General features: G+C 45.6%; 1 protein-coding gene across 2 annotated transcripts in view; it reads left to right on the top strand.

Moving 5' to 3' along the window:
* Nucleotides 1-22,911, top strand: part of PTH1R (parathyroid hormone 1 receptor) — a gene marked incomplete at both ends in the record, with an annotated part of 113,629 nt that overhangs the window by 79,918 nt on the left and 10,800 nt on the right. Inside the window, 3 exons of one of the 2 annotated variants that reach the window (XM_084282956.1) lie at nt 11,011-11,105; nt 13,986-14,172; nt 16,932-17,085. In XM_084282956.1, the coding sequence (XP_084139082.1) occupies nt 11,011-11,105; nt 13,986-14,172; nt 16,932-17,085 (436 nt within the window). The remainder of the gene's footprint in view (nt 1-11,010; nt 11,106-13,985; nt 14,173-16,931; nt 17,086-22,911) is intronic. The other variant, XM_084282957.1, reaches the window with a different exon arrangement.

Here is a 22,911-nt window from a genome sequence, read left to right as displayed (position 1 = left end):
TTGTCCTCAAAGCCAGGAAGGGTTCCCCCAGCTGCCACAATCCCATTTGTAAAAAGATCTTGGGGAAACTTGGAGCAGGCACAGAAGCACTAATAAGTGGTTAGATGTTGTGTTCCATGTCTTTGAGACTCCCTCTTCCCACCAAACAATACTTTTGTTAGTAGATTATTATTAATTATTCCCTTGTGTATGGGCTTGTCTGTGCAAGGGAATGCACAAGCAGAGAGCTAAAACCTGTGTCAATCAAATCATTACTGATCCTGCTTCTGTAGGTGTCTATCAGAGAACCTCTTGGTGGCAAGGTATAAGCTACAACATCAGAGGTTTTACATGGTCTGTTCACTGGAGATGGGTGAGGGAAAAGTCCAGTGCTAAAGAACATGAGCATGAGAGAGCAGATCTTGAACTAATTCTGGTGTAATCACAATCCTGAAGCAGAGACACTAGTCCAGAAGTTAGAAAAGAGATTCATAGCACACGGAGAGGGTTTGGTATGCTCCTGGGCAAACATTCAAGTGTATATATATATATGTATATATATACACACATATCAGATCTGTGGGCATTGTTTTTTCTTACTCTACATTTAGATGACAGGCAAATCAGTAGCTGACATTTTCAACTTTCTGCCTGGGCCCAGCTGGGTAGTGGTTATGCAGTGCTTCTGAACTTCTCTCAAGACAAGTGCATTGCAGATGCAATTTTTTTTGGCTGTCAGTGGGGTCACCTGAGAGGGTGTGAGCTTCTTTCACAGAGAAAGACATTTCCACCCTCGTGCAGCTGCTGCTTTATTCGCAATTTGTGAAGTATTTAGCAGAAATCTCTGTTTCTCAGTGGTATTTGGGAGATGTCCTCTTTGGATATGGGATATGGTAGTAGGGACTGATCATTTGCAGCAAGGGTTATTTTCAGACAGTTGGAGATAAAGATCTAACCACAAACTTAACGATGGGGAGCAGGCTTGAAAATGACACACAGTCCCTTTGGGAGAATGTTCTTAATTTTAAATCCAACTTAGACATAGGTTTTTTTATTTTTTCTTCACCGGTGAAGCAACATTTGAATCACAGATTTGTTGAGGCTGGGACTTCTGGAGGTCATCTGGTCCAAACACCCTCTTTAAGCAGGGCCACCTAGAGCAGATTGCCACAGACCACGTCCAGACAAACTTTGAATATCTCCAAAGATAGAGAATGAAGTTGTTCAGTAAGCAAAGAGATTATTTCTGCATTTTCATGTGTTGTATCATGCAGTCAAGGAACACACAAGGTTGCATTCACCAGGTGCTGCTCCAGCTATTTAATAGCAAAGTGTGTTTCCTCAGCACTGGAAGACGTTTGGTTTTAGAACAGTTTTAGCAGGACATGTCTCCTCCCAGTACATGTGGAGGGAAGAGCTATTTTAGCTCTAGAGGTTTCTGAGAAGTTTCTGGAGTTATTGAGCACCTCACTCAGAGTTTTACGAGGTCACATCAGATCCTTGGCATTTCATCTCCCTTTTCTCATCACTCTCAGCCATGTCTTGTGGTGGGAGTCATCTCCTGCAGACCTCTCCATCTGAGCAGGTCTCCTAGATTTCCCCCATGGAAAGGAGGCCATTTCTTTTAAACCTCTCATTTTGAAGTGGGGGAGACTTAGTCATGGTAAAGCAAAGGGTACAAAGGATACAAAGAAGAGAGAGTTGTCCATTTCTTACCTGCACAAGGGAGAAATAGAGACCTTCTGCTCCTAGGCTGGAAAAAAAAATACTAAAAAAAAAAAAAAAATCTCTTTCCCTGGATTTCATGTATTTGTCTGTCCCCTCAGCGCAAAGGTGGTCAGTTCACAGATGAGGCACTTGGGCAGTGCTTCCTACCAGAGAAACATTAGATGAGGGGTCACGTTGCATTTTTGTTCACTGCTCTGCCCCTGCTTGAAAAAATTACTCCTCCTTATGACCTCTACTTTTATGAACTGTTTTAATTAAACCTTCCCGAGAACCTTATTATCCTCATTATTCTGTTCACAAGGCTCCGTCATCTTTTGCCATTACTTTTTTGCTCTAGCTACACAGAGATGGATATGATGGTATTTAATGACAACGCAAATTAGCCCACCTTCAGTGTTCAGATTACTTGGACAGTTTGGTACTGCCTAAGTGATGTCTGCCCAGGCCAAAGAGCATTAGGAATAATGGAAACTTCTCCCAGCTTTTGAACTGAATTTTGATTACGACAAGCCTTTCAACAACACTTTTTATTCATGATTATTATTATTAACCTTGTATTTGCATGAGGCCACTGCCCAGCCCTGCGCTCACTTCACAGTGATGCTGCATGCTGTTGTGTAGTTGCCACGTTTTGTCCCAGAGTTAGCTGCATTTTAGTAACAAGTGAAACAATGCATATACATCCACTGGGCCTTACGGCATGAAAAGCACTGTGAAAATAAAAGAAAATAAAAAAAGGAACAACCCTCTTTTTTTTTTTTTCTTGGTTGGGGGATGACTTTCAGAATGCAGGGAAGGGCTCTTGTTTTTCACACCCAAGCATGGCTCTGAAGCACTGGTATTAATAAACCTTCCTTTGATTTTTTTTCTTGAAGTAAATATGTCAAGAGATGTCAGAATCAGGGAATTTGGCAAGATAGTCTAGTCGTCTTTAGAGAGAGATTGTTTTCTATTATTATTTCCCCCCCTGGGGAACAGCATCTTTGCGTCACCAGTAACAGCTGCATTTAACCAACATTTTGAAAGGAGATCAAAATACTCAGATGTTGTCCTACTACTCCGAGTAGGACAGCATCTGAGCAGATGTAACCAGAGAAAATTTTAAGAAGCCGTGCATTAGAAAGCATTAGGAAAAAAATGTCTGTCTGCAACTATCTATATATATCTGCATTGCTGTCCCTAGAAATAGCCATAGATAGCTCTATATACAGATACACAGACCTAAATAAACACCCACGTCCATCTACACATACACATATATATGTCCACGCATGTTTGTTTAGGTGTGTAGTTTTCTCATTTTAGCCACTGTGGGATAATTATAAGATTGACCAAAGCGGTATACAGAGAGCCCCAAAGAAAGTTTGTGTCTCTCGCTGCCTTTTCCTGAACCATATAAATAGGATTATTTCACACAGAGCAGCAAGGAAACCGCTTTCTGAAATTAGCAAAGTATGCTAAAGCCATCAGAGCCGGGAGAATTAACAGCTCGTAACTGCCCGGTGAGCAATTGCTCTTGGGCTGTTTTCTAAGGGAAAATTAGCGCTGCTGAAGGACGCCGGATTGACAGCCCAGATTGATGTCCCCTCTTTCGCCAGGGGAGCAGGTAGGCTGCAGCTGGCTGTTGGAGCGTGTCTCCCCAAATACCTTGCAGGTAGCATCAATCTTACCATTAAGACCCATCTCTCAGACATGGTCTGCAGAAGGCAGGAGTTCAGTGAGGGATGGGAAGGAGTTTCAGAGGAAGGTGTCCTAGCAGCACACCACAGGAAGATAAGATGGATTTCTTTTTGATGAAACCCATCTCTCCGCCACGGGCTGCTTCCTCGAACTCTCATATTCTGCTTTTAAGACAACCTTTCACCAGGGTAGCAGAGGCAGGAGAAATCTTATTTTCCAAGAATCTTATTTCCCTAATTTTCCCAAGCTTTTTCCCCAAGAGCTGTGCATGGCCATCCCCCATCCCAATTTCACTCTGACTTTTCCAGAGGTCTCCCTGCCTCTGAACAGAGATCTGTGGCCTCCCACCCTAGCACCCTGACCAGGCAGCCCTGCTTTGTTTATTTTCCTTCTAGTGTTTAGAGAGAGACAGGAGGACGAGGGAAGGGAGGGGAACAGATTGGCCGGTGTTCACTCTTTGAGGAAGGCAGTGTGGTTAAACACCAGCTGTTTGTCTGTCTGCTGTGCTTCATGTCACCGAGCCACAGGCTGCTGAACATCAGGAGAGGGTGTTCAGCACTGCTACATAATCACTGGATGGATCGTTGGATACTATATATACACATAGGTGCATATATATATTTATCTATATTTGTTCAGTTCTCACACTTTTCTCTAGATTTCAGCTCCTAGGCAGGGAGGAGACAGGAACCAGGGCTCAAAGGACCTTTGGCTGCTCTCCTTAATGTTTTCTTGGGTTCCCTTAACAATAGGATTCAGGGCGATCTGTCTTCTCAGAGCTCCTCAGGCTTTGGATAAAATGCAGCACACGTGGGAAGTCCTGGTGAGGCCCTGGCATTAGCAGGCAGCATTTAAGGCAATATCTCTCTGAGGAGCATAACACTTAAACCATGAACCTCTTCCCTTTCACGCAGCCAGCCAACAGCAGCACCTTCAGCATGGTCACTTTTCAGTTCACCTTTTCAGACATTGGCAGAAGAAATGGTATATTTTGCTCACTAAGCAGAAATTTCCTCTGTTTCCATCTCCCCAAAAGCAACACTTATGCCAAACACATCTTTTTTTTAAAATGGGACAAACCCATCCTGTTTTCAAGGATGAGCTTAAGGGTAAATGTAACATCTACTGAAATCGTGGGGAAGGGGAATATGTGCCAGCTACTTGGGAGGTTAGCTCAGCTTGGAAACCACCAGCCTAGCAAGATGGACCATCCTAAGACCAAACCTCAGCCCACCAATCCCGTCTTCCTCTCCTACTGCTTGTTTATATCATGGTGGTTTTACTGCTCCCAGAGAAATCAGAGAGGCCTCGGGAACCCCATCACATACCAAACACAATAGGAAAGGCACAGCATGGTCCAGGACTGCTTTATCTAAACTCCATTGTTCAGACACAGGATCTTGTATGCCTGGCCTTTGTTCTTGGAGCCCTCTGGGGTCTTTTTAAGAGCCAATAACTTTGTGTAGCCTCAAACTGATGGCATAAAGCATGTTTATTCAGTGTATACTGAGCTACACAGATGAAATACCATCAAAGTGTCATGCATTCACATCATGAAGGATGGATAGCTGTTTTAAAGTATGCGTAGAAATAAAAAATGCATCATTGAGACCCTTATTCTTGCAAGCAATCTTGTCGTGCAGTCCTCATTTCATGTCTATAGTCTTAAGTCCATTGGGTTCCTGCAAATGCTGAAGCGCCTTTTAGTGTGGTGTTGTTGATAATATTTTATGCCTAGAGTCTGCTGAGAAAGTCTGGCGGTTTCTGAAATAACATAACAATACTTCACATGAGAACACAAGAAAGGCTACACACGGTCAGACATAGTTCCCTCTTATCCCACATTTACTGCTGACCCATAGTAGGTGCTTAGGAGCAGTTTATAAATGCTGCAGGCAAAGAAAAATTTTTCCCTACTCATAGCCCTCCAAAAGCTTGCAGTTATGGGGCATTCTGAGCATGTGGCTGTAGCATGGGATTTGGAGAATTTTCCACTGTTAATGTGAACAGCAGATTCAGGGGAAATTTTGTCTGTGCCACCAGGATGTCCTGTGGCTATGTATACCATAGTTAATGCATGGACATGGAAGAGTGCTGTCTTTTAGGAATATGTGCTACTATGGGGCATCCCAAGAGCTCAGCTGGCTTCTGAGATGTAAACTTCCCCCCACCCTTTTCATTTTTTGTTTTGGGTGTGGTTTTTTTTTGGTGACTGCAGTTAAGAGGTCTGATTAATTTGCCTACACTTGGGCACCTAGAGTCACTGGAAATATATTAAACTACTTAAAACATCAGCACAAGACTGGCAGATACCTATGAAACCCGTGCTCTTCTGGAACACTGTCTGGGGTCCACGTGGATACCCTCAGGCATCTTGCACAGCAGCTGGTACTTGGGTGTAGGCACCTAATTTGAAGACCTTGCTTTGTTGACTATTATGTGAACATAGACCCTCAGCACTCTTGGAGACACATTTAAACAGCTAAATTCAGGTGTCTTGCTCTGAGAGCTGACTCTTTCCCCAGTCCCTAGCCAGACTGTGAGGAGCTGAGGTGCCTGACACCTCTGTGGATGAGGAGAACAGAATTACATCACAAAAGGCCATGTGCAACACAATTGTTTTCTTTAGGCTTTGGAAATCAGTGACTATTTTGTGCTTTTTGCAAATATTCCTTCTCCCTGCCATTAAGCTTTTTAAGCGATACCTTTTACTAAATAAATCAACAAATAAGTATTTAATTAATTAATTAAAATAAATAAGTAAAAGAGGCAAGAAAAATAGTGACTAGAGCTAGTGACAGAGACTTTCTGGCATTTCTTATCATTCAGAACAGTAAAATGCTGTCCCTGCTAATTTCAAACATGTCATTAGCAGCATCTGAATCAGCAGCTTTCTGAAACTCTGCAGATACTTGATCTGGAAAGTCCTTACATACTCTTCTATCCTAATACACTGCTAATCCCACCCTTCAGCGCAGCCTGCCAACCCCTCAGAAGACCACTGGATCCATTTCAGCTTCACAGCATAAATGTTGCAGTCTTCCCATTGTCTCACACAGGGGGTAAGGAAAAGTCTGAAAGGAGAAAGCTGGATACAAGGCACAAAGCAGTGATGTTCAGAATGTAATTTTCCACCAGCCACCTAGGCAATAAATCATATAATCATGGAGTCATTGATTTGAATTTCTCAGTTTGAGCCAGTCGCCTCCATCTCTCTCTGTGACACTGGAGGGGAACAGGGCACACAAACACTGAAGCCCTGAGGGCCTTATCCAGCTGCTGAAACTTAGGTTATGTTTATGTCCAGAGTCAAATGAGATGTCCTGGAGGATGAGAAACATCTGCATGGGAATGCCATATGAATATGAGACTTAGTTAATCTCATTAGTTTCTGCAAAAGCAGCTTGAAGCCAGGCAGGACACTTGGCTGTCTAAAATGATGGGACATGTGCAAGGACAACTGAAATGAGTCCTGAGAGTGACAAGACCTCTCATCTGAGACTTGAATGGATGGAATTGTTACCTAAACCCAAACACCTCTCTCTGAGCTAGTCACCCTGGGCTCCTCTTACTGTCAGTGACAACCCAGTCAATGCAGCTGGTGGCTGAGGGCACCATCCTGTGATGAAATGTGTAATTTTTCAATGAATTGAAACCTCAAATACCTTCTTCTACCTAAAATACCTTCTTCCAGCAGCCTGGACCTCAGGTGGCCAGCTCTGATTGAGCCATCCACACCGCAGACATCTAACACCAAATTGGAGGACCATATCCACTGTGATTCCATGGGTTCATACTGAAAGTTGAGGGAGCACAAGTACTCTTCATACAGGTTGTTCTACACTGGCTGCAATGAAAGAGGAAAAGCACAGCCATGGTTTCACAGGGGATGGGGCCTCGAAACCCCATCCCTGGTGCTCTGACGTAGCTCCGAGCTGTCCTGCAGAGGAAAGCAGTTTTCCTCTGGACTCAGATCAATGCAAATTACCTCCCCATCAGTGGAAGTGGACAAATTAGGAGTCAGCTTCAGCCCTGAGCACTGTATGAAAATGTAACAGCCAACTGCTCTGAGGGTCACACACTTGGAAGATTTCCAAACCGCAGGGAGTGGGGAATGCAGAGACCTTTGTGGGAGGGGGCACATCCAGCCTGTGGATGCCCGTGGTGGCTGGGTTTTGTTTATTTTGCGTTTTTTTCTCCATACACTCTCTGAGTTCATGCAGAAGCCATCTCCAGCCCTGTTTTGGTTTCCTGTTCTCCCGAAGCCATTCGGCTGCTGTAAAGTCTCTACCCTGAGGTCAGGCTGGCGGAAAGCTGAGATGCAAAGGGGAGAAGGGAGGAAGTCTCCCACCATACCAGCAGGGAGGGGAAAAAAGGGAGTTCTGGTTACAGGCTTAGCACATAATACATCTGCAATAGTACTTATGCCTTTAGTGGTTCATCAGTCTCTGATTTATGGCTGGGGAGAGGTGGGAAGGGAAGGATCAGGTGGGCTGGCTCATCAGTTCACCTGGCCATACGAGATGAGTTCCTGTGGTTTGGTGGAGGAAATCCAATGCAAGGCCATGAGGATAGGGGAAAGGAAGGGCCCTTAGGGTGAGCAGTGCCTGGGAGCACCACAGAGCACAACCTAGAGAGGAAGCATGGTGCGTGACTTGATGGGAACTCATTTCAGCACCCCCAAAGTCAGACCAGCCACATCAGAGGGGCCTCGTCCTGCCCAGATCCCTCCAGGAGTACCATGACTGGCTCAGCCATGTGAACACCTTCAAAAAGTTCATTTGCAGCCCCCATTGGCAGGGGAAAGGGAAAATATGGGTACTTCCCAGGGAGATGGCACAGGCAAGAGACACAGAGAAGCTATGGCAGACATAAAGGAGGAAGATTAGATCCATCACACACCTTCCCCAACATGATCTCATCCCAACAGGGAATGGGATGGAGTGGGCAGACAGCAACATTCAAAGACACTGACCATGAAACCAATGTTCCCTAATCTGGTTACTGTATCATGAGTTTTACAATCTTTTGCTGATAATCTAAATCGTCATAGACATTGAGGTTTTGTCCTTCTGTTTCCTTAGTTTCCTTTCAGCTTCTCTTTTTCAGTGTGCATGCATCAACAGTTGAAACATTGAAGGATTATGGCAATGGTCAAATTAAATGGCACAGGTTAAGTAACAAACCTTTTAAAACAGCATATTTTGGGGTGGTGAGGCCAGATTTCTGAAGGGTGGGTTGCCACTCCAGGTCAGTGGATGTCCAGTGATGGTCAGCGTGTCTTCAGGGCAGGTTGGCTAGAGACATTAAGTTCAGCTCCAGCTGTATCAGGATGGTATATTGGGTAAAGATGGTCTGTTAGGTAGCACGCTGTCTTGAGATGATGGAGGTTATGCCCATGGCTTGGCTTGGCCATGCATGACTTCTGTGGTCTTCTGTGAATTATTTGATGTCCCATCCATCTCTTCTTGAAAAAGAGGTTTCTCAGACCATGATGGTGGTTGTTTCAGCTGGCAGATGACTCAATATTTTGTTACCTGGAGGACCTTTCCTGATTCAGCATTGTGGTTTCCACAGAGCTAGGACCTCCCTTGTGCTAGGAGATGAGTGAGACCTGGAACTGCCCTTCAAGCCTTTTTTTTTTTTTTTTTCCTTGGGTAAATCCATGTCTCACCATTCCCAAGGACAAACACCCCTGGAAACTAGCGAGCATGAGCTGCACTCCCACGGGCTGCCCCATGAAGCCATTTTGGCAGCCTCACGTTTTTGGGAAACCTTCTGAGGCCTTCCCCAAGGACCCAAGTCCTCCATCCAAAAAAATCACCTTCCCTGAAGGATCCCCACTGTGGCACTGGGTAGGATTTGCAGCACCTACATCTGCAGACAGGCCCAGTAGCATGCATGCATGCACGCATGTGTATGTCTTGGCAGTTCTGACTCGACATCCTTTCAAAAAGAGGCCCTGTGGTTAATGAGAGGAATTAACCACAGCCTCCGAAAATGTCCTGCCAGCCAATCAGCAGGCCCTTCCCAAGGCCATCGCTGCTACAATGGTGTCGTTGTCTGATGGGAACGTGGATCTTTCCGGTTCAATTTCTGAATGGGTCTCAGGGATGCTTTTGTTCAGCTGGGCATAGTAACACCTCAGAATTGCCAAAGAATTACCAAGAATCCAAAACTCAGAGTAAGATTAAAAAAAAAAAAATTAAAAAAAAAAAAAAAAAAGCTTTCACCATGGAGGCAAATGTTTTCCAGTTCAAAGATACTAATCTGGCAGTGGGAAATGTGCACCAGGCCTTGAAGGGAACAAGATAAATTTTATTCCTAAAACTCTCTAGCCTACTAACATTCACTTTTTAGTGCCTACTACCCCCCTATATATATATATATATATATATATAAAATATATATATAAATACATGCACACACATACACACTAGATTAATATTGGCAAGCACACCACTCTACCAATGGAAACCGCAAAGAAACATTCACATATCTGGGGATTCTGATGTAATAGGGCTGAGGTTTTGCATTCCAGGACAGCATTTCTAGCCTCAAATCAAAATCAGAGCTGTCATTCAGAGCCCAGTGTTACGAATTTTATTGCAACCCAGCGGGTGGGGTGAGGGAAAGATGGGGGGGGTGGGGTGCAGGAGTGGGATTGGAGGAGGAGGGAGCAAGGAGAAAGATGCTGAATTGGTTGGTTTCTTCAGAGTTTATTTCTAAGTTCAGACGATGAAAGGCATACAAGCCAGGATAGTGGCAGACCTTTTAACCCTTTCCAGGCAGCAATCAGTTCAGTAATCCCCAAGTTAAGCTTCATACCCCAGCTACAAAATGAAGAAAAGCATCTCAATATCGCATGGATAGATCAGGGTTTCTACACCCAGCTCTAAAATAGAGAGGGCCAAGAGAGCTAAGAATTACTGCAGGATTAATTGCTGTGAGTTCTCCTGTGACAGGACCTTTTCCAATGGGACTTTGGCAAACTAACGTTGTGTCTTTATTGGATAAAATTGTGTCTGGATTGGATAACTATTGTCATAGTGCTTTGTTTTGTTTTGTTCTGTTAAGTAAAATAAATAAATAAATAAATAAATGTGAGTTCTTCTCACATCCCTGAGCCAAAATATGCCCTCCCCATGTTTTCTATGGTGGGTTGACACTCCACAGCCTGGACATCAGTCAATCAGCAATGGTATGGCATAGCCCTATGGCTAAATTTTGCTGTTCCAGCAAACGTCCCAGGTTCGATTTGTTCAAGCAAAAATTGCCAAGTGATCTCTGGATTTGGCTGAGAGTTTGTAAAGCGCTTTGGTTTCCTTTGGGATGAAAATGCTGCAAAACTCCCAGGTGTGGGAGCAGCCCATCTTCATCACTATTCCCTTGCAAAAGTCACAGCTCCGCCCCGGGTCATTAGGAAAGAGGAATACCCCTTTCCAAGCTGCCCTAATGTCCAATACAACAACAGGTGTGATTGCCCAAGGTTTCCCAGACCCAGAGCTGGACACCCCCAGCAGGTACGATAGCCTGAATCTCTGTACTGCTACCATGGATGTGTTACGCTGCAGGAGGACGCGTTCTAATGTGACGCTATTTTTTCCATCATTTGTACTGCAGGAGGTCTTTGATCGCCTCTATTTGATTTATACTGTTGGATACTCCATCTCTCTGGGATCCCTCACAGTTGCTGTCCTTATCCTGGGATACTTCAGGTAGGCGGCTCTGTTTTTACCTAAGCGAGTTGTCGCTGGACTGGAAAAGCCTCGGGCTTTCCCGAAAGATAAAACGGGGGTGGCGTGTGCTTCTTCAGCAAGCCACGCAGGGTTGCATCTGTGCTTCGGGCTGTGGTAGTGGCACTTAGGTCAAACTTCTTGGGGGATGAGGGGAGGGATGTCTGAACTTCTTCCCCTTGTCTGCAATGGAGTTTTCTCGACCAGCTTTAGAGCAAACGGGAAGACAGGAGAAGAGACGTGTCTCACTTAGAAGACCTTCTAGGGTTTTCTGTCCCTAAAATTCTCCTTCAGATGATTAGCTTAGACATAGATGGCTAATTTTTAGATGGCTGAGGTTTCACAGGGGGAATTCCACTCTAATCTGAAATATTCATGTAGGAGGGACTGGTTGAAGGGAACCCTGTCCATACACAAGTCATGTGGAGAGCCCTAGGGAGCTAGAAATGGCCACTCGCCCATCTAACTCTCATTTTCTGACCGCCCTCTTCATCGTAGATCCCAAAATACCATTTTGAACTCGCACCATCCAGCCCACAGAGCTGGCTTTTGCTCCTTCTTGCTGCAAAGTGGGAAGGGAAGGATGAAATATCTTGTTCACAGCTGGAAGTTTGTCCTTTGGGCCACCAAAGGCAGGTAGAGCAGGGTCCTGGCCCCCAGTGACCAGGGCCACAAGTTTTGCCTCCCATTGGGTGCTGGCAGTAACTTCTCAGAGCAGACAGCAGTGCCCAGACAGCAGCTGTGAAGGGAAATTCCCCACGCAGCACACAGCCACGTGGTGTCTGCAGAGGGACCCTGCAGCTCCCACCACACGAGCATAGGCTAAGCCCTGGACACATACCACTGGCAATAAAATGTGTGGCCTTTGGCTCTGTCACCGCCCAAATCTCTCAGCAGTGAGCTAAAGGCGGATGGCAGGATTTGTGTGGATAGTGGAGCATCCCAGTGCAGACCCCTCCTGGAGGCACTTGGCATGATGTAGTCCCAAAACACGGCCATGTCCCACAAAGGCCACCACATTCCTGTCCTCTCATACCTTCCCCCTTCTTCCATTTCCCACTGGACACTGGCAAGGTTGTTAAAATACCAAATGCATGAGTGCTGCTAGTTTCAGGAGGCATGCTCTCTCTTCCATCACCCAGCCAGAGCACCTCACAGCCAAGGCTAGACAGCTGACTGCGCTGGAGCATCTTTGTCCTAGGGATCAAAGCAGCAGCAGAGACCAAGCCAGGCTTTATTCCAGATGATATGTAATCCAGAGATGCACTGGCTACATTCCAAATGCAGGGAGCAAAGCCCGTCTTCATTTACACCTCAACAGCTCCATTTGGCTTAATTTGTACTATAATAGTACAGGAAACACATGCTATTACTTCAACAAGCTCCCCAAAAAGAGAGGGAAAAAAATATATAGTTTTTATTTGTGCACATGTACTTTTATTTCTGTATTAGAGCTAGGGATTTAAGAAGGTATAAATCCATTTGTTGATTTATTCATGGCTAACCAGGTACCAGAGGCAGGAAAGGGACTCCAAATATATCAGTTAGCTCATCTTTCTCCCCAAAGGCAGGATTGTTTTTTCTAAAACATACCTCATAGAAGTAGGTCTAATTCACCTCTTACCATCCAGCTTTTCCCCCCAAAGGACCTTAAAGCGCTTTACAATCAGCATTTGTGGGGTCATTCACCTGCAGCTGCAATGCAGCCATTGCTGGGTTGGGGCCCCAAAACTGCTTGACATGTCCAAACAATGGATAGTGTCTGTAATGGCAAACAGAGGAAAAAGCCCAGCACAGTCCAAGTATGAACCCCAGGATGGAATTTGGAGTGGGCACAAAAATAAGCAGTTTATTCTACGAGGAACTCTGCAAGGTTTTTAGTGACCACAAGCTCTGTAGCTTTTGTAGCTCATTTCATTTGCAACCCATGAAGCGCAGACAAGTGTGAAGTCGTTGAATGAAGGATTTAACTCTAAAAGGAGGGTGGATTTCTTTGAGGGATCGATTTACCAGTGACAGGGACATGCAGATGCACGCTTTAGTATCAGTGAGTGCTGTGCACGTATCCTGCCTGATGTCTGCACATGTTGGAAGTGGCTGCATGCCTGATGCACGCTCATTGTCCACGCACTGAACACTGTGCACGTGTGCACACTCCCTGCACACACTGCAGACGCACAGCACATGAAGTGTACCTTCCCTGAACGTGTGCTGCACACTGGGTGCATGCTCACCGCACAGAAACTGCACACCCACTGCATTCATGGAAATTCATCTTTATTTCAGACGTGCATGCCCTGTGCATGTGCATCGTACTGAATGCACTTCCCACTGCCTCCAGGTGCACGTGCACTGTGCACACAGTGTCCTGCAGGTGCAACCTCATTGCACACATGCTGCACAGTGGTTGCACACACTGCGCACACACTGCACTCATGGTTTGCACACCCTGAGCATGGACTGCATGCCACATGCCCCCCACACACACACACCATCCTCTAGGTGCAAACTAACTGCAGTGCTCACTGCAGGCATGCTCACTACCCGGGCCCAATGCAAGCAAAATGCATCTTAATTTCTTGCCAAAAGTTCTCAGTCAGAAACAGAGGAGCTTAAATTAGCAGAGGCACTGTGTTGTCCTAATGCAGAGCCAGCAGCAGCCAAGCCCCTGGAGTAGGCTTCGAACCATTTACCAGCCTCGTGGGTGAACTGGGAGTGCAGGGCAGCAGTGGCACCAGCGCTGCTAGAGGTGGCACGGTGCTGAGGAGAGGAGCTGGGGATTTTCAGAAGCAGAAGGGACCCTGAATATATCCAACTGAGAGACTAAAGTGCCCCAACCCTTCTCTCTTTCCTCCACACCAGGCGTTTGCACTGCACTAGAAACTACATCCACATGCACCTGTTTGTCTCCTTCATGCTGAGAGCCATGAGCATCTTTGTGAAGGACGCGGTCTTGTACTCTGGGTCGGCTTTGGAGGAGATGGAGCGGATCTCTGAGGAAGACCTGAAATCCATTACTGAAGCACCTCCAGCAGACAAGTCACAGTTTGTGAGTATTGCCAGAGCAGCCAGCCCCTCTAAACCTCATGCCTCTGTCCCTTCTATTCAACTCCTCATCTTTTTTCGGTATTGTGTTAAACCATCACACGTTTTTATTGTAATGGGCAAGTGATTGATTTTTGACCTGGAGCTCCTCTCTGTGGAAGCCACAGAGGCACTGCTGTGCTGTAACATCAGTGCCATCAGAATGGCAGCCAGAACAGAGCACAGCCTTGGTTCAAGGTGTTTTGGGAGAATCCTGGCCCTGATTCCAGGTCTAGAGCAGAGGTAGCTTGTGAGGAAGGTCAGCAGTAGGCATCGCTCTTCACTGTAAATTTACATCAAACCACAGCAGGTTGCTCCTGATATCATTTATCACTCCCATTTCTGATAAAAGACTTTTTAGAATGGACAGTGGGAGGATTTTATACTATCACAAGAACAGAGAAGTGTTCTTGCATCTGCATAAAAGCCAATGTCTGCATTAGTCAACTCGGTGTCCCTGCAGTCAACACTGATCTGGTCAGCACAGCCAGTGGTCAAGAGCATGATTCACCACATCCCAGAGTGAAAACTAAAGCAAGGTCAGGTGAACTTGGCTCAAGAGGTACTTGTGTCTCGTCACTGCACAGAAGGCTCAGATGGAGACATCTGCACTGTCCGTGTCCCTGTGGGGGTGAAGCCTGCCCTCAGGTTTTGAAGTTCTCCCTACCTGCTGAAGCTGTTTCCTCTCCTCATCTCTGGCCTCATCACAGACTTCCCAGGGCTGAGCCTAGATGTGGCAGCTTCTCATCCACACACTGCAGGGTGCTACAGAGACAGGGGGAAGGTTTTCACTATCTAAGATCAAGGATTAACTTCAATGCACACCCCAAAAAAAAAAGAAATCCAAGCTAGTTCAAGCATGCCAATAGAACAGCTCTAGCAATGTGGCACTGCAGCCCACAGCACAAGCTTTTTTCCTGTGTGTTCAGCTTGGATTCCTAAGTGCCTTTCACAGCCCATGCTACTGGCCACAAACACCCCTATTGTCTGGGTTTCATGCAGTGGCAGCAATCGCAGCAGTTGTCCCACAGCAAACATCCTTAGATTGCTGTCCAAAGACAGCTGTTATGCCACAGACCCCCTCAGGGAGCTGTGCCCGTTGACTCCAGCTTAGGACCCGTTCTGGAAATAGCCAAGGTCAGCTTTTACTGAACAGCTCCCTTTGCACTCACTTGGCCAGTTACGTTATGCTCCAGCGCGTCCCCAAATGTTGTTTCAGGTTATGAACAAGAGGGGTTATGTCTAAGCATAAAATCAGCATATGCAAAGTGCCCTTCTGTGTGTCCAAGTCTCCCCAGATGGAAATTTGCAATCATGTTTTCTTCCCATTTAAGAGATCCATTTAATTAATTTGGCAAGTCTCTGGCTGGAGCACTCAGCGCGCTTCAATGCACTCCCTATTTGAAAAGAACACAAAATATTTCATGGCATTGTTTTCTGGTTTTCCTTGGTGTGGACTCATTATTAGGAATAATTAGGATAATGTATTTCATTATTTGAATATTAGCAATTAAACAGCATTTCCCATTCTGCTGAGTTGAAAGGCAAGTGAGTGATGAAGGCAACAATTAATTATTTCTCTTGTTTCCAGTTATTGCCTGCCGCTCTTTGTGTGCGGGTAGATTATGATTTTTTGTGAATATATAAGTTACTGCTCAACCTGGATGGGGATTTCTTTTAATTGACCTTCATTCTATTCCGTCCCACTTTGTCTGTAAAAGACAATAGATGCATATGTGTCCATGTTTATATATATATGTATATATATATATAATTTGTCCATATCCATTATGATTGGCAAATGATTAGCATAAGAGCTGGACGGAATAAAAATTCCTCTTTTATTTACAAGATGTATATAATTCATATTTTCTGCAAGCTGCTTTAAAGGCTACAGTGCTTACTCTATATTCCTGTCTAAGTAAGGGACAGCATGGAGACGTGCTGCTGCTGTGAGATGAGTTTCGTAGCTATAGGTGTCCTGTGAAGCCGGACTACCTAAATTCCTAACATCTGCACTTGTAGGATCCATCCCACATTCACAACAGGAGGTGCTATATGTCCCTTTGTACCAATTAACCCTCACTTTGCAACCTAAGTGGGGTGAAAAAGGAACAAGGGTAGTTTTGCCCCACTCTGCAAGAAGTCATCTAGCATCTTCCCACTCGGTGAGGAGGGATGGGCAGCCTGGAGGACACTGCCTCGGGCACCCATGGCAGGATGTGGCCATCACTTTGCACAGTGCCTGTGTCTCTCCATGGGCTATGGGGGTGTCACACTGCCAGGTGATGGAGGTCCAGGTGAAGTGACTGGCACCAGGTCATCCAGACCAAGGACACTTGGCCATCGTCCTTTCTGTAACATGGCCAAGAGTCACGGGGAAAAGGGAAAACCCAGAAACTCTAAAAAGTGGGTGAGTCCCTCATCGCTGGGCTGGGGGAGAGTCTCAGGTCACCACCTCCCCACCTGTACCCAATTCTCCCCTCTCACCTGCTGTTGGAGACATGAAGCCAGGCAGAGGAGTTTCCTTCCCAATTGTTCATCTCTTCTCCTCTCGCACTGACTCCCCTCCATGTAAAAGCCCCGCAACAGAGCTTTCTGATCTCTTTTTTCTCTTTCTCCTTCTTGTTTCCCGACCCATCTTGGCAAATATCATGGATTTACAGAGAACAGGAATTTCACACCGTGTTTTAGCATAACCCTGTCTTTCTGTGGTCATTGCAGGTGGGTTGTAAAGTAGCGGTTACCTTCTTCCTCTACTTCCTGGCAACCAATTACTACTGGATCCTGGTGGAAGGGCTCTATCTCCACAGCCTCATCTTCATGGCATTTTTCTCAGAGAAGAAGTATCTTTGGGGATTCACATTATTTGGCTGGGGTAAGTCATGGCTGCTCCTTACGGCTGACCCATCAGAAGATTATTGCAGGTGGTCTTTGAAGCAAAAAATGTAGATCCAGGGGAACGAACATAGGCAGAGTGAGCATCAGGGACACGGTGGCTTTTTCAAGGGCAGGTGAGCTGTGTGGTGAAGTTTTTTAACATTTCTAAATTGTGGTGTTCACCTCCCAGACCTCTGGAAGGATCAGTCCAGCTGATGTTAGTGCACTCCCTGAGTTATCCCCAGCTCTGCCAAGTGCCTCCCGCTGAGTACCCAGCACCGAGCTGGAGGGGGTGGAAAGTTGCGTGAAGCTGTGAGCATCTGCTCCCAACGGCAGACCTCAGCTCTGATTTCCTACCTCTGATCTCAGTCACTGTAAAAAGCTACTGAGGTTTCACGAGTGCTGGAACACCAGGAGAAGCCTGCAATTTGTGGGAAAGCCATTTCTTCCTTTTTTTTTTCTTTTAACCCAGGCATCTTTTCATGGAGTAGAGAGAAAGGGGGGGGAAGTGGGTGCAGGGGGGGTGCTCATTAGTGGGAGGCGTTGTGGGCACAGGCATTTCAGACGAGAATGTGCTTTTTGTTCACTTCTGGCATCAGCTTTGGCTTGCAAGCCGTTATGAGGTGCTGGTAGGCTGAGGACAATAAAAACACTGCCCACGGTTGTCTGAAGCATGTGGACTGGAAGGGAGAACAGGAAACATATTAGATGATCCTCAAGGACGTAACTATGAATAATGGAGTGTAGGTCTACAAAGGAGCTTACAGCAGGAAAAACCTGCTCAGAGGCATCGATGGTTACCTCTAAACCGTATGGCCAAGGAGTTCTTCCCAGCTTCCAAGTCCAAAATGCACCTGGCTACATCCTGACTGCATTTTAGGGCAAGATTAATGAGTGCACCACACCACCCCCATTCCAGGACATGTCTTCTTCCAGAAGAAAAAAAACAAGTTTTTGGGTGCTGAGCGACCCATGGTACAATCAAAGGTTTGGACAACCAGGGCATAGGTACCCACAGTCTGGGAAAAGCCTTTGGACATAGAAAGAAAGTCTATATATGTTGCATGAAGAAATATTAGTGCTCCAGGAAATGGATGGAAGGCTACTATCATGCTTTGCCACTGTACATAGCCAGTGTCCCTAACAGTGGAACTCCAAGCAAGCCAGATGATAATGTAAATCTGAGTTTATGGAGAATTGCACTTTTTTTGTTTGTGAGAACATGCAAGTGATTCATCAGTCCGGGGAGGTCCAGACTGCAGGACTCTCTCCTGCTTTTTTGCTTCCACACTCTGCTTATGGGGCAGCAGGGGACCAAAAGCTCCTTTCTAACCTCATGTTCAGCTGGTGCACAGGACAAAAACCAGCAGTTTTGTCACCCCTGTGACAAGAACAGGAGGTGTAAAGTCAGTCCCGAAGTGGACATCCATCTCTCAGGTAGAGTCAAGTCCCCACCAGCCAGTAGGTTTGGGGGGAAAATAAATAAAAAGAGATATTCTGGAGACAGAGAGTTTGTTACCTCGGCTGCAGTGAGAGAAAAGAATTTAGATATCAGCTCTTTAAAACAAACCAGCAAACAAACAAAACCAAATAAATCAACCAGCAAAAACCCACACCCTCTTCCAAAGTTTCAAGCTACATAAAATGTGCTCCTCAGAAAATGGCACTGCGCTGTATGGAGCAGACTTCAGGAAGCAATTCCCCAGAGCAAATTCTGGAAGAGAGAGAAGCAGTTGAAAAATAATGCCATATGTTTAACAAGAAAAACCAACTTGATGCTGCTCGTAATGCAGCCAAAGGAAAACAGTCTAACAGGCATGGGTTCCTCTCATTAATTCTTCCAACCACTGCCAGAGTATAATCATTTTATCAGAGCAACCACAAAGCTGAAGTCACACCTGTCACAACACCAATCATCTGTGTGCTTCCAAAAGTTTGAGGCTGCTTAATTTAAATTCCTCTGGAATGAGAACATAGGATCCCTCCAGTTGCATTTGTTTTTGCTTTGTTTTGATTAGCATGATAATGTACACACACACACCCGCACAGACGTATTGCTTTGATAGCTTTTGGGCACTGGAAAGGGCAATCCAATCCAAGACCCACTGGAGTCAGTGGAAAAACTCCAGTTCCCTGCAGTGGGCACTGGATCCTGCCCATACCACAGCAATGAATGACAGGGAATCAGTGATAAATAATTATGACATTCCACATAGGTAGAGAAAAGACATTTGCCCCAAAAGCCGGGATTTTTTTTTTTTTTTTTTTTTTTTTTATTTTTTGCTTGTGTAACAATAAACAAGGGAGGATTTATCCTGCCTGGAAATTTCCAACGTGGGGGAAGCAAAAGTCACCCTGCAGCAGCTTATTTCCAGCGGAAACCAGTACATACAGTTATTCTGATGTCAGACCCAAAGATTTCGGCTGAGCTTTTTTAAGTCCACATCCTCACTGGCACAAAGGAGCAGGGCTCCATGCAAGTCCACAGCGCCCTTCTTGCAGTTGCAGAGGAGGCACCGATGACAGACAGGAACTTGTTCCTTGCCAGCACCCAACAAAAATAAATAAATAATGGTATTATGGGCAACAATAAATTCCCCAGCAGACTTCAAGTTCCTTGCAGCTGTTTTATGAAGGAAGTCTAAGAAGCATGACCAATAGCCAGAAAACCCAAGCTGATTCCACTGGCATTTTTCCTTCACACCGCGTTAATTCCCCCGGTTGGACCGCACTGGCTTTCAGCTACGGTGCAAATGAGCATTGCAGGGAGACCTGAATGAAACAAACAGATCCACGTGTTATTGTCAGAGGTGCTCAGGTCCAAAAACCCGTGATGGGAAGCCCCGCGTGGTAATCTATGCAGAAATCATCCTTGCCTGAAAGCATTCCTACCTAACAGGGCAAGAGGTGTATGTAAGTGTTATTGGTCCCATTTGATATGAGGAAACTGTGACAGAGAGGGGCTGAAAAAACACTCCCTGTAAATTCAGAGGTGTTCAAATAGCAGGGAACAGAGACCAGATTTCTCCAGCTCTACATAAGGTCTTTATTCATGAGCTTTCTTCTCCTAGCAGGCGCTTTGCAACTGCCTCTCTAACTCACAAATTTGACACATGCACAAATGAAATGGCACTTTTCCACGTGCCAGGACACGTGTGCAAGGAAGGTGGCAGAGCAGAGCAGGGGCTGGGATGGACACCAGAATTTGTGCAGCTTGAGGTCTGCACTTTTGCTGTCTGATAGGGTGATGACAGAACCATAGAATCATTTCAGTTGAAGACCCTTAAGATCATCAAGTCCAACCATTCCTAACCCTGCCACCAAACCACGTCCCTAGGCACCACATGGCACCCACACGGCTTTTAAACACCCCCGGGGATGGCGACTTCACCACCTCCCTTTCCACGCCTGACTTTATAGCACCTGCATTGTACACACTGTGTGTAACGACTGGAAATGCACAGCGCATACAATGTGGATTCTGTAGAAGTCGCTCACGGCATCGCCGCCCCGCGGGGTTCATCCTGCATCACGCTGGTCGTGCACACACCGTTTGGGGGAGGACGAGCATGCGCCCACCTGCACCCACACCCCTCTTCACACACAACCACTTAGGAGGTCACGGGATTTTTTGGAGGCTTGCTTTCCTTTTTCTGGCAGGTTGGCCAGATGCATTTAATCACAAGAGGAGCTGCATCCTCTCGGGCATCTGCCTGTTTGTATCTTTATGTGTCTAACCTTGAGGTTTTTTGGTTAATGGCTCTCCCATCAATGGTTGCTGTGAGTGCTCAGTAGTAGTATTGTCCATCTCAGGGCATCACTTTCACGTGGAGACACCAAAAAGCCAGTCATCACCCTCTGAAAGTAAAAGAGATGCTGGAGGGAAGACTAAGCCTCCTGACCCTGCCTTCGACAGACTGGTTTACCAGAGGGGGAGGAAAAAGCTGAATTCTAAAAAGCACCTGGAGGCCCAAGCTCTGCATGTTGCATTGATGGAGAGAGAATCTAAAAATGGGGCAGAGGAAAGGGGAGGGGGAGGATTCATTCCACATTCCGTAAATTTAAGAATATTTATGACTGTTCACACTGAAAATAAGAAGCACGCTAGAGAGACAGAAAGACAAACGTAGCAATAAAACTGGTGCCAGGAATTCATTTTGTGTGTTTTGCAGAAAATGTCAAGGATCCTTTTCCTAAGCTTGCCTGCACAGAGTGAGGTGGCAGTTGCAGAATAAATACATGCATAGATATAATTATTTTCTCCTGCATGTGTTATTGTTGCTAGGAACCTTTAACACAACACAGCATTAATAGGAATGGGAATGGTGTCATTTTTGAAATACAGGACAGGCTAGCAAGGAAAAAGTATGTGTCAAACGCATCCAAATCTCTGAAACAATCCATCTTTCAAAATTATAGCTTCACCATAACGGGTGAACATCCTCTGCCTATGGGCAGGCAGCAGGAACCCGAGCCTCTGAAGGCAGAGGGTGTAAAGGGGAATGTGACTGCTGCTATCAGTAGTTACAGCATCTGAGCCTCGGGTAGCTCTGCCAGTCGTTCGCAGCCTGCACGTATTTTTCATAGATGGGTGATTAACAGTGAGAAGGATATAGATGGTGCTTGTTGCAATAAATCATCACCTTCCCCAAGCCCTCAGCTTCAGCACGCTCATGGGCTCCCGGTGCAATAGGTTAAGTATTTTCTATCCAGTGCCAGCCATTGCAGGGGATTGTGAAGCAGGGTGCATTCCTTATAAATGTATCTTTGTAGGCAGTGCTGGTCCTGAGTGAGGCTCTGTGTTTAATTATTTATGCTTTCTTATATTACCGTGGCATTTAAAGGTTCCAAGCAAGATAACGGCCCCGTTGTCCATGTGTGTACGAGACAGGCGTCCCTGCCCCACACCCCAGCTCAGGAAAGCGTCCGTGGTCAGGAAAGCCTTTAAGCACTCTAATGAGACTTAAGTGCATGCTGAAAGTTAAGCGTGTGCTTATGCACGCCGAGCCCCAATGAGCTTAGACTGTGAACAGCATATTTACAGTCATCGGTGATAAATGTCGCCTTTATTTATTTTTTAATTTTTTTTTCACCTGAAAGGGGTTATTCTTCTGGAATTTGTGGAAGCTACTGTGGATTTGATCCTGCCTTTTAAGGGAAGCCAGTAGGGGACTCAGTTGTACAAATAAAGCAGAACTGGACCCTAAAAAAATAAATAGAAGATTGCATTTGGATATTGGTGATTCTCTTACTTTTTGCAGGGAAAAGACGATGCCCAGTGTAACTGTGCTGAAATGAGGATGGTTCCTTTGGGAGTGAACCTTGGGCTAGAGCATTTTGCAAGTATTACGCTGAATTCCAGCATTTGTCTGCTTCATGCAGCAAGTTTCTCACACTTAACAGAGTTTTTTATCCATCCAGGCCAGAAAAAATCAAAATGGAGTAAAGAAAAATTTGTAGAGAGTTAGGACCTATGAAAGAGCCCTTGACCTTTCATTCCAAAAAAAAAAAAAAAAAAAAAAGACATTAATTTTTCCCGCCAAAATTTCCTCCTTCAGCTCATTGCTACTTCTTATTTCTCTAGCCAAAATATCAGCCAGGCACTGCCTTGGCGCCTCTTAAAAAATATCAGTGGTGTACATAGGGCATAGGGCAGTGCAGTTCTTTCAGGGGCTTGGTTAAGGCCCATAGGTGAGTTCAATCTGCATGCCACATCAATTTCTGTACATTAAATGGGTCAGAATTTGTTTTCCCAGCCTAGAGGCCAACTGGGGTGATGGCACAGCTCACACTTATACAGCTTTGCTCTCCTTCTACACCACTT

Source organism: Netta rufina (assembly GCF_964035555.1).
Source record: "Netta rufina genome assembly, chromosome: 2".
Classification (NCBI taxonomy): Eukaryota; Metazoa; Chordata; class Aves; order Anseriformes; family Anatidae; genus Netta; species Netta rufina.
Note: the sequence above shows the minus strand (reverse complement) of the source record. Positions and strands in the feature narration are given on the sequence as shown.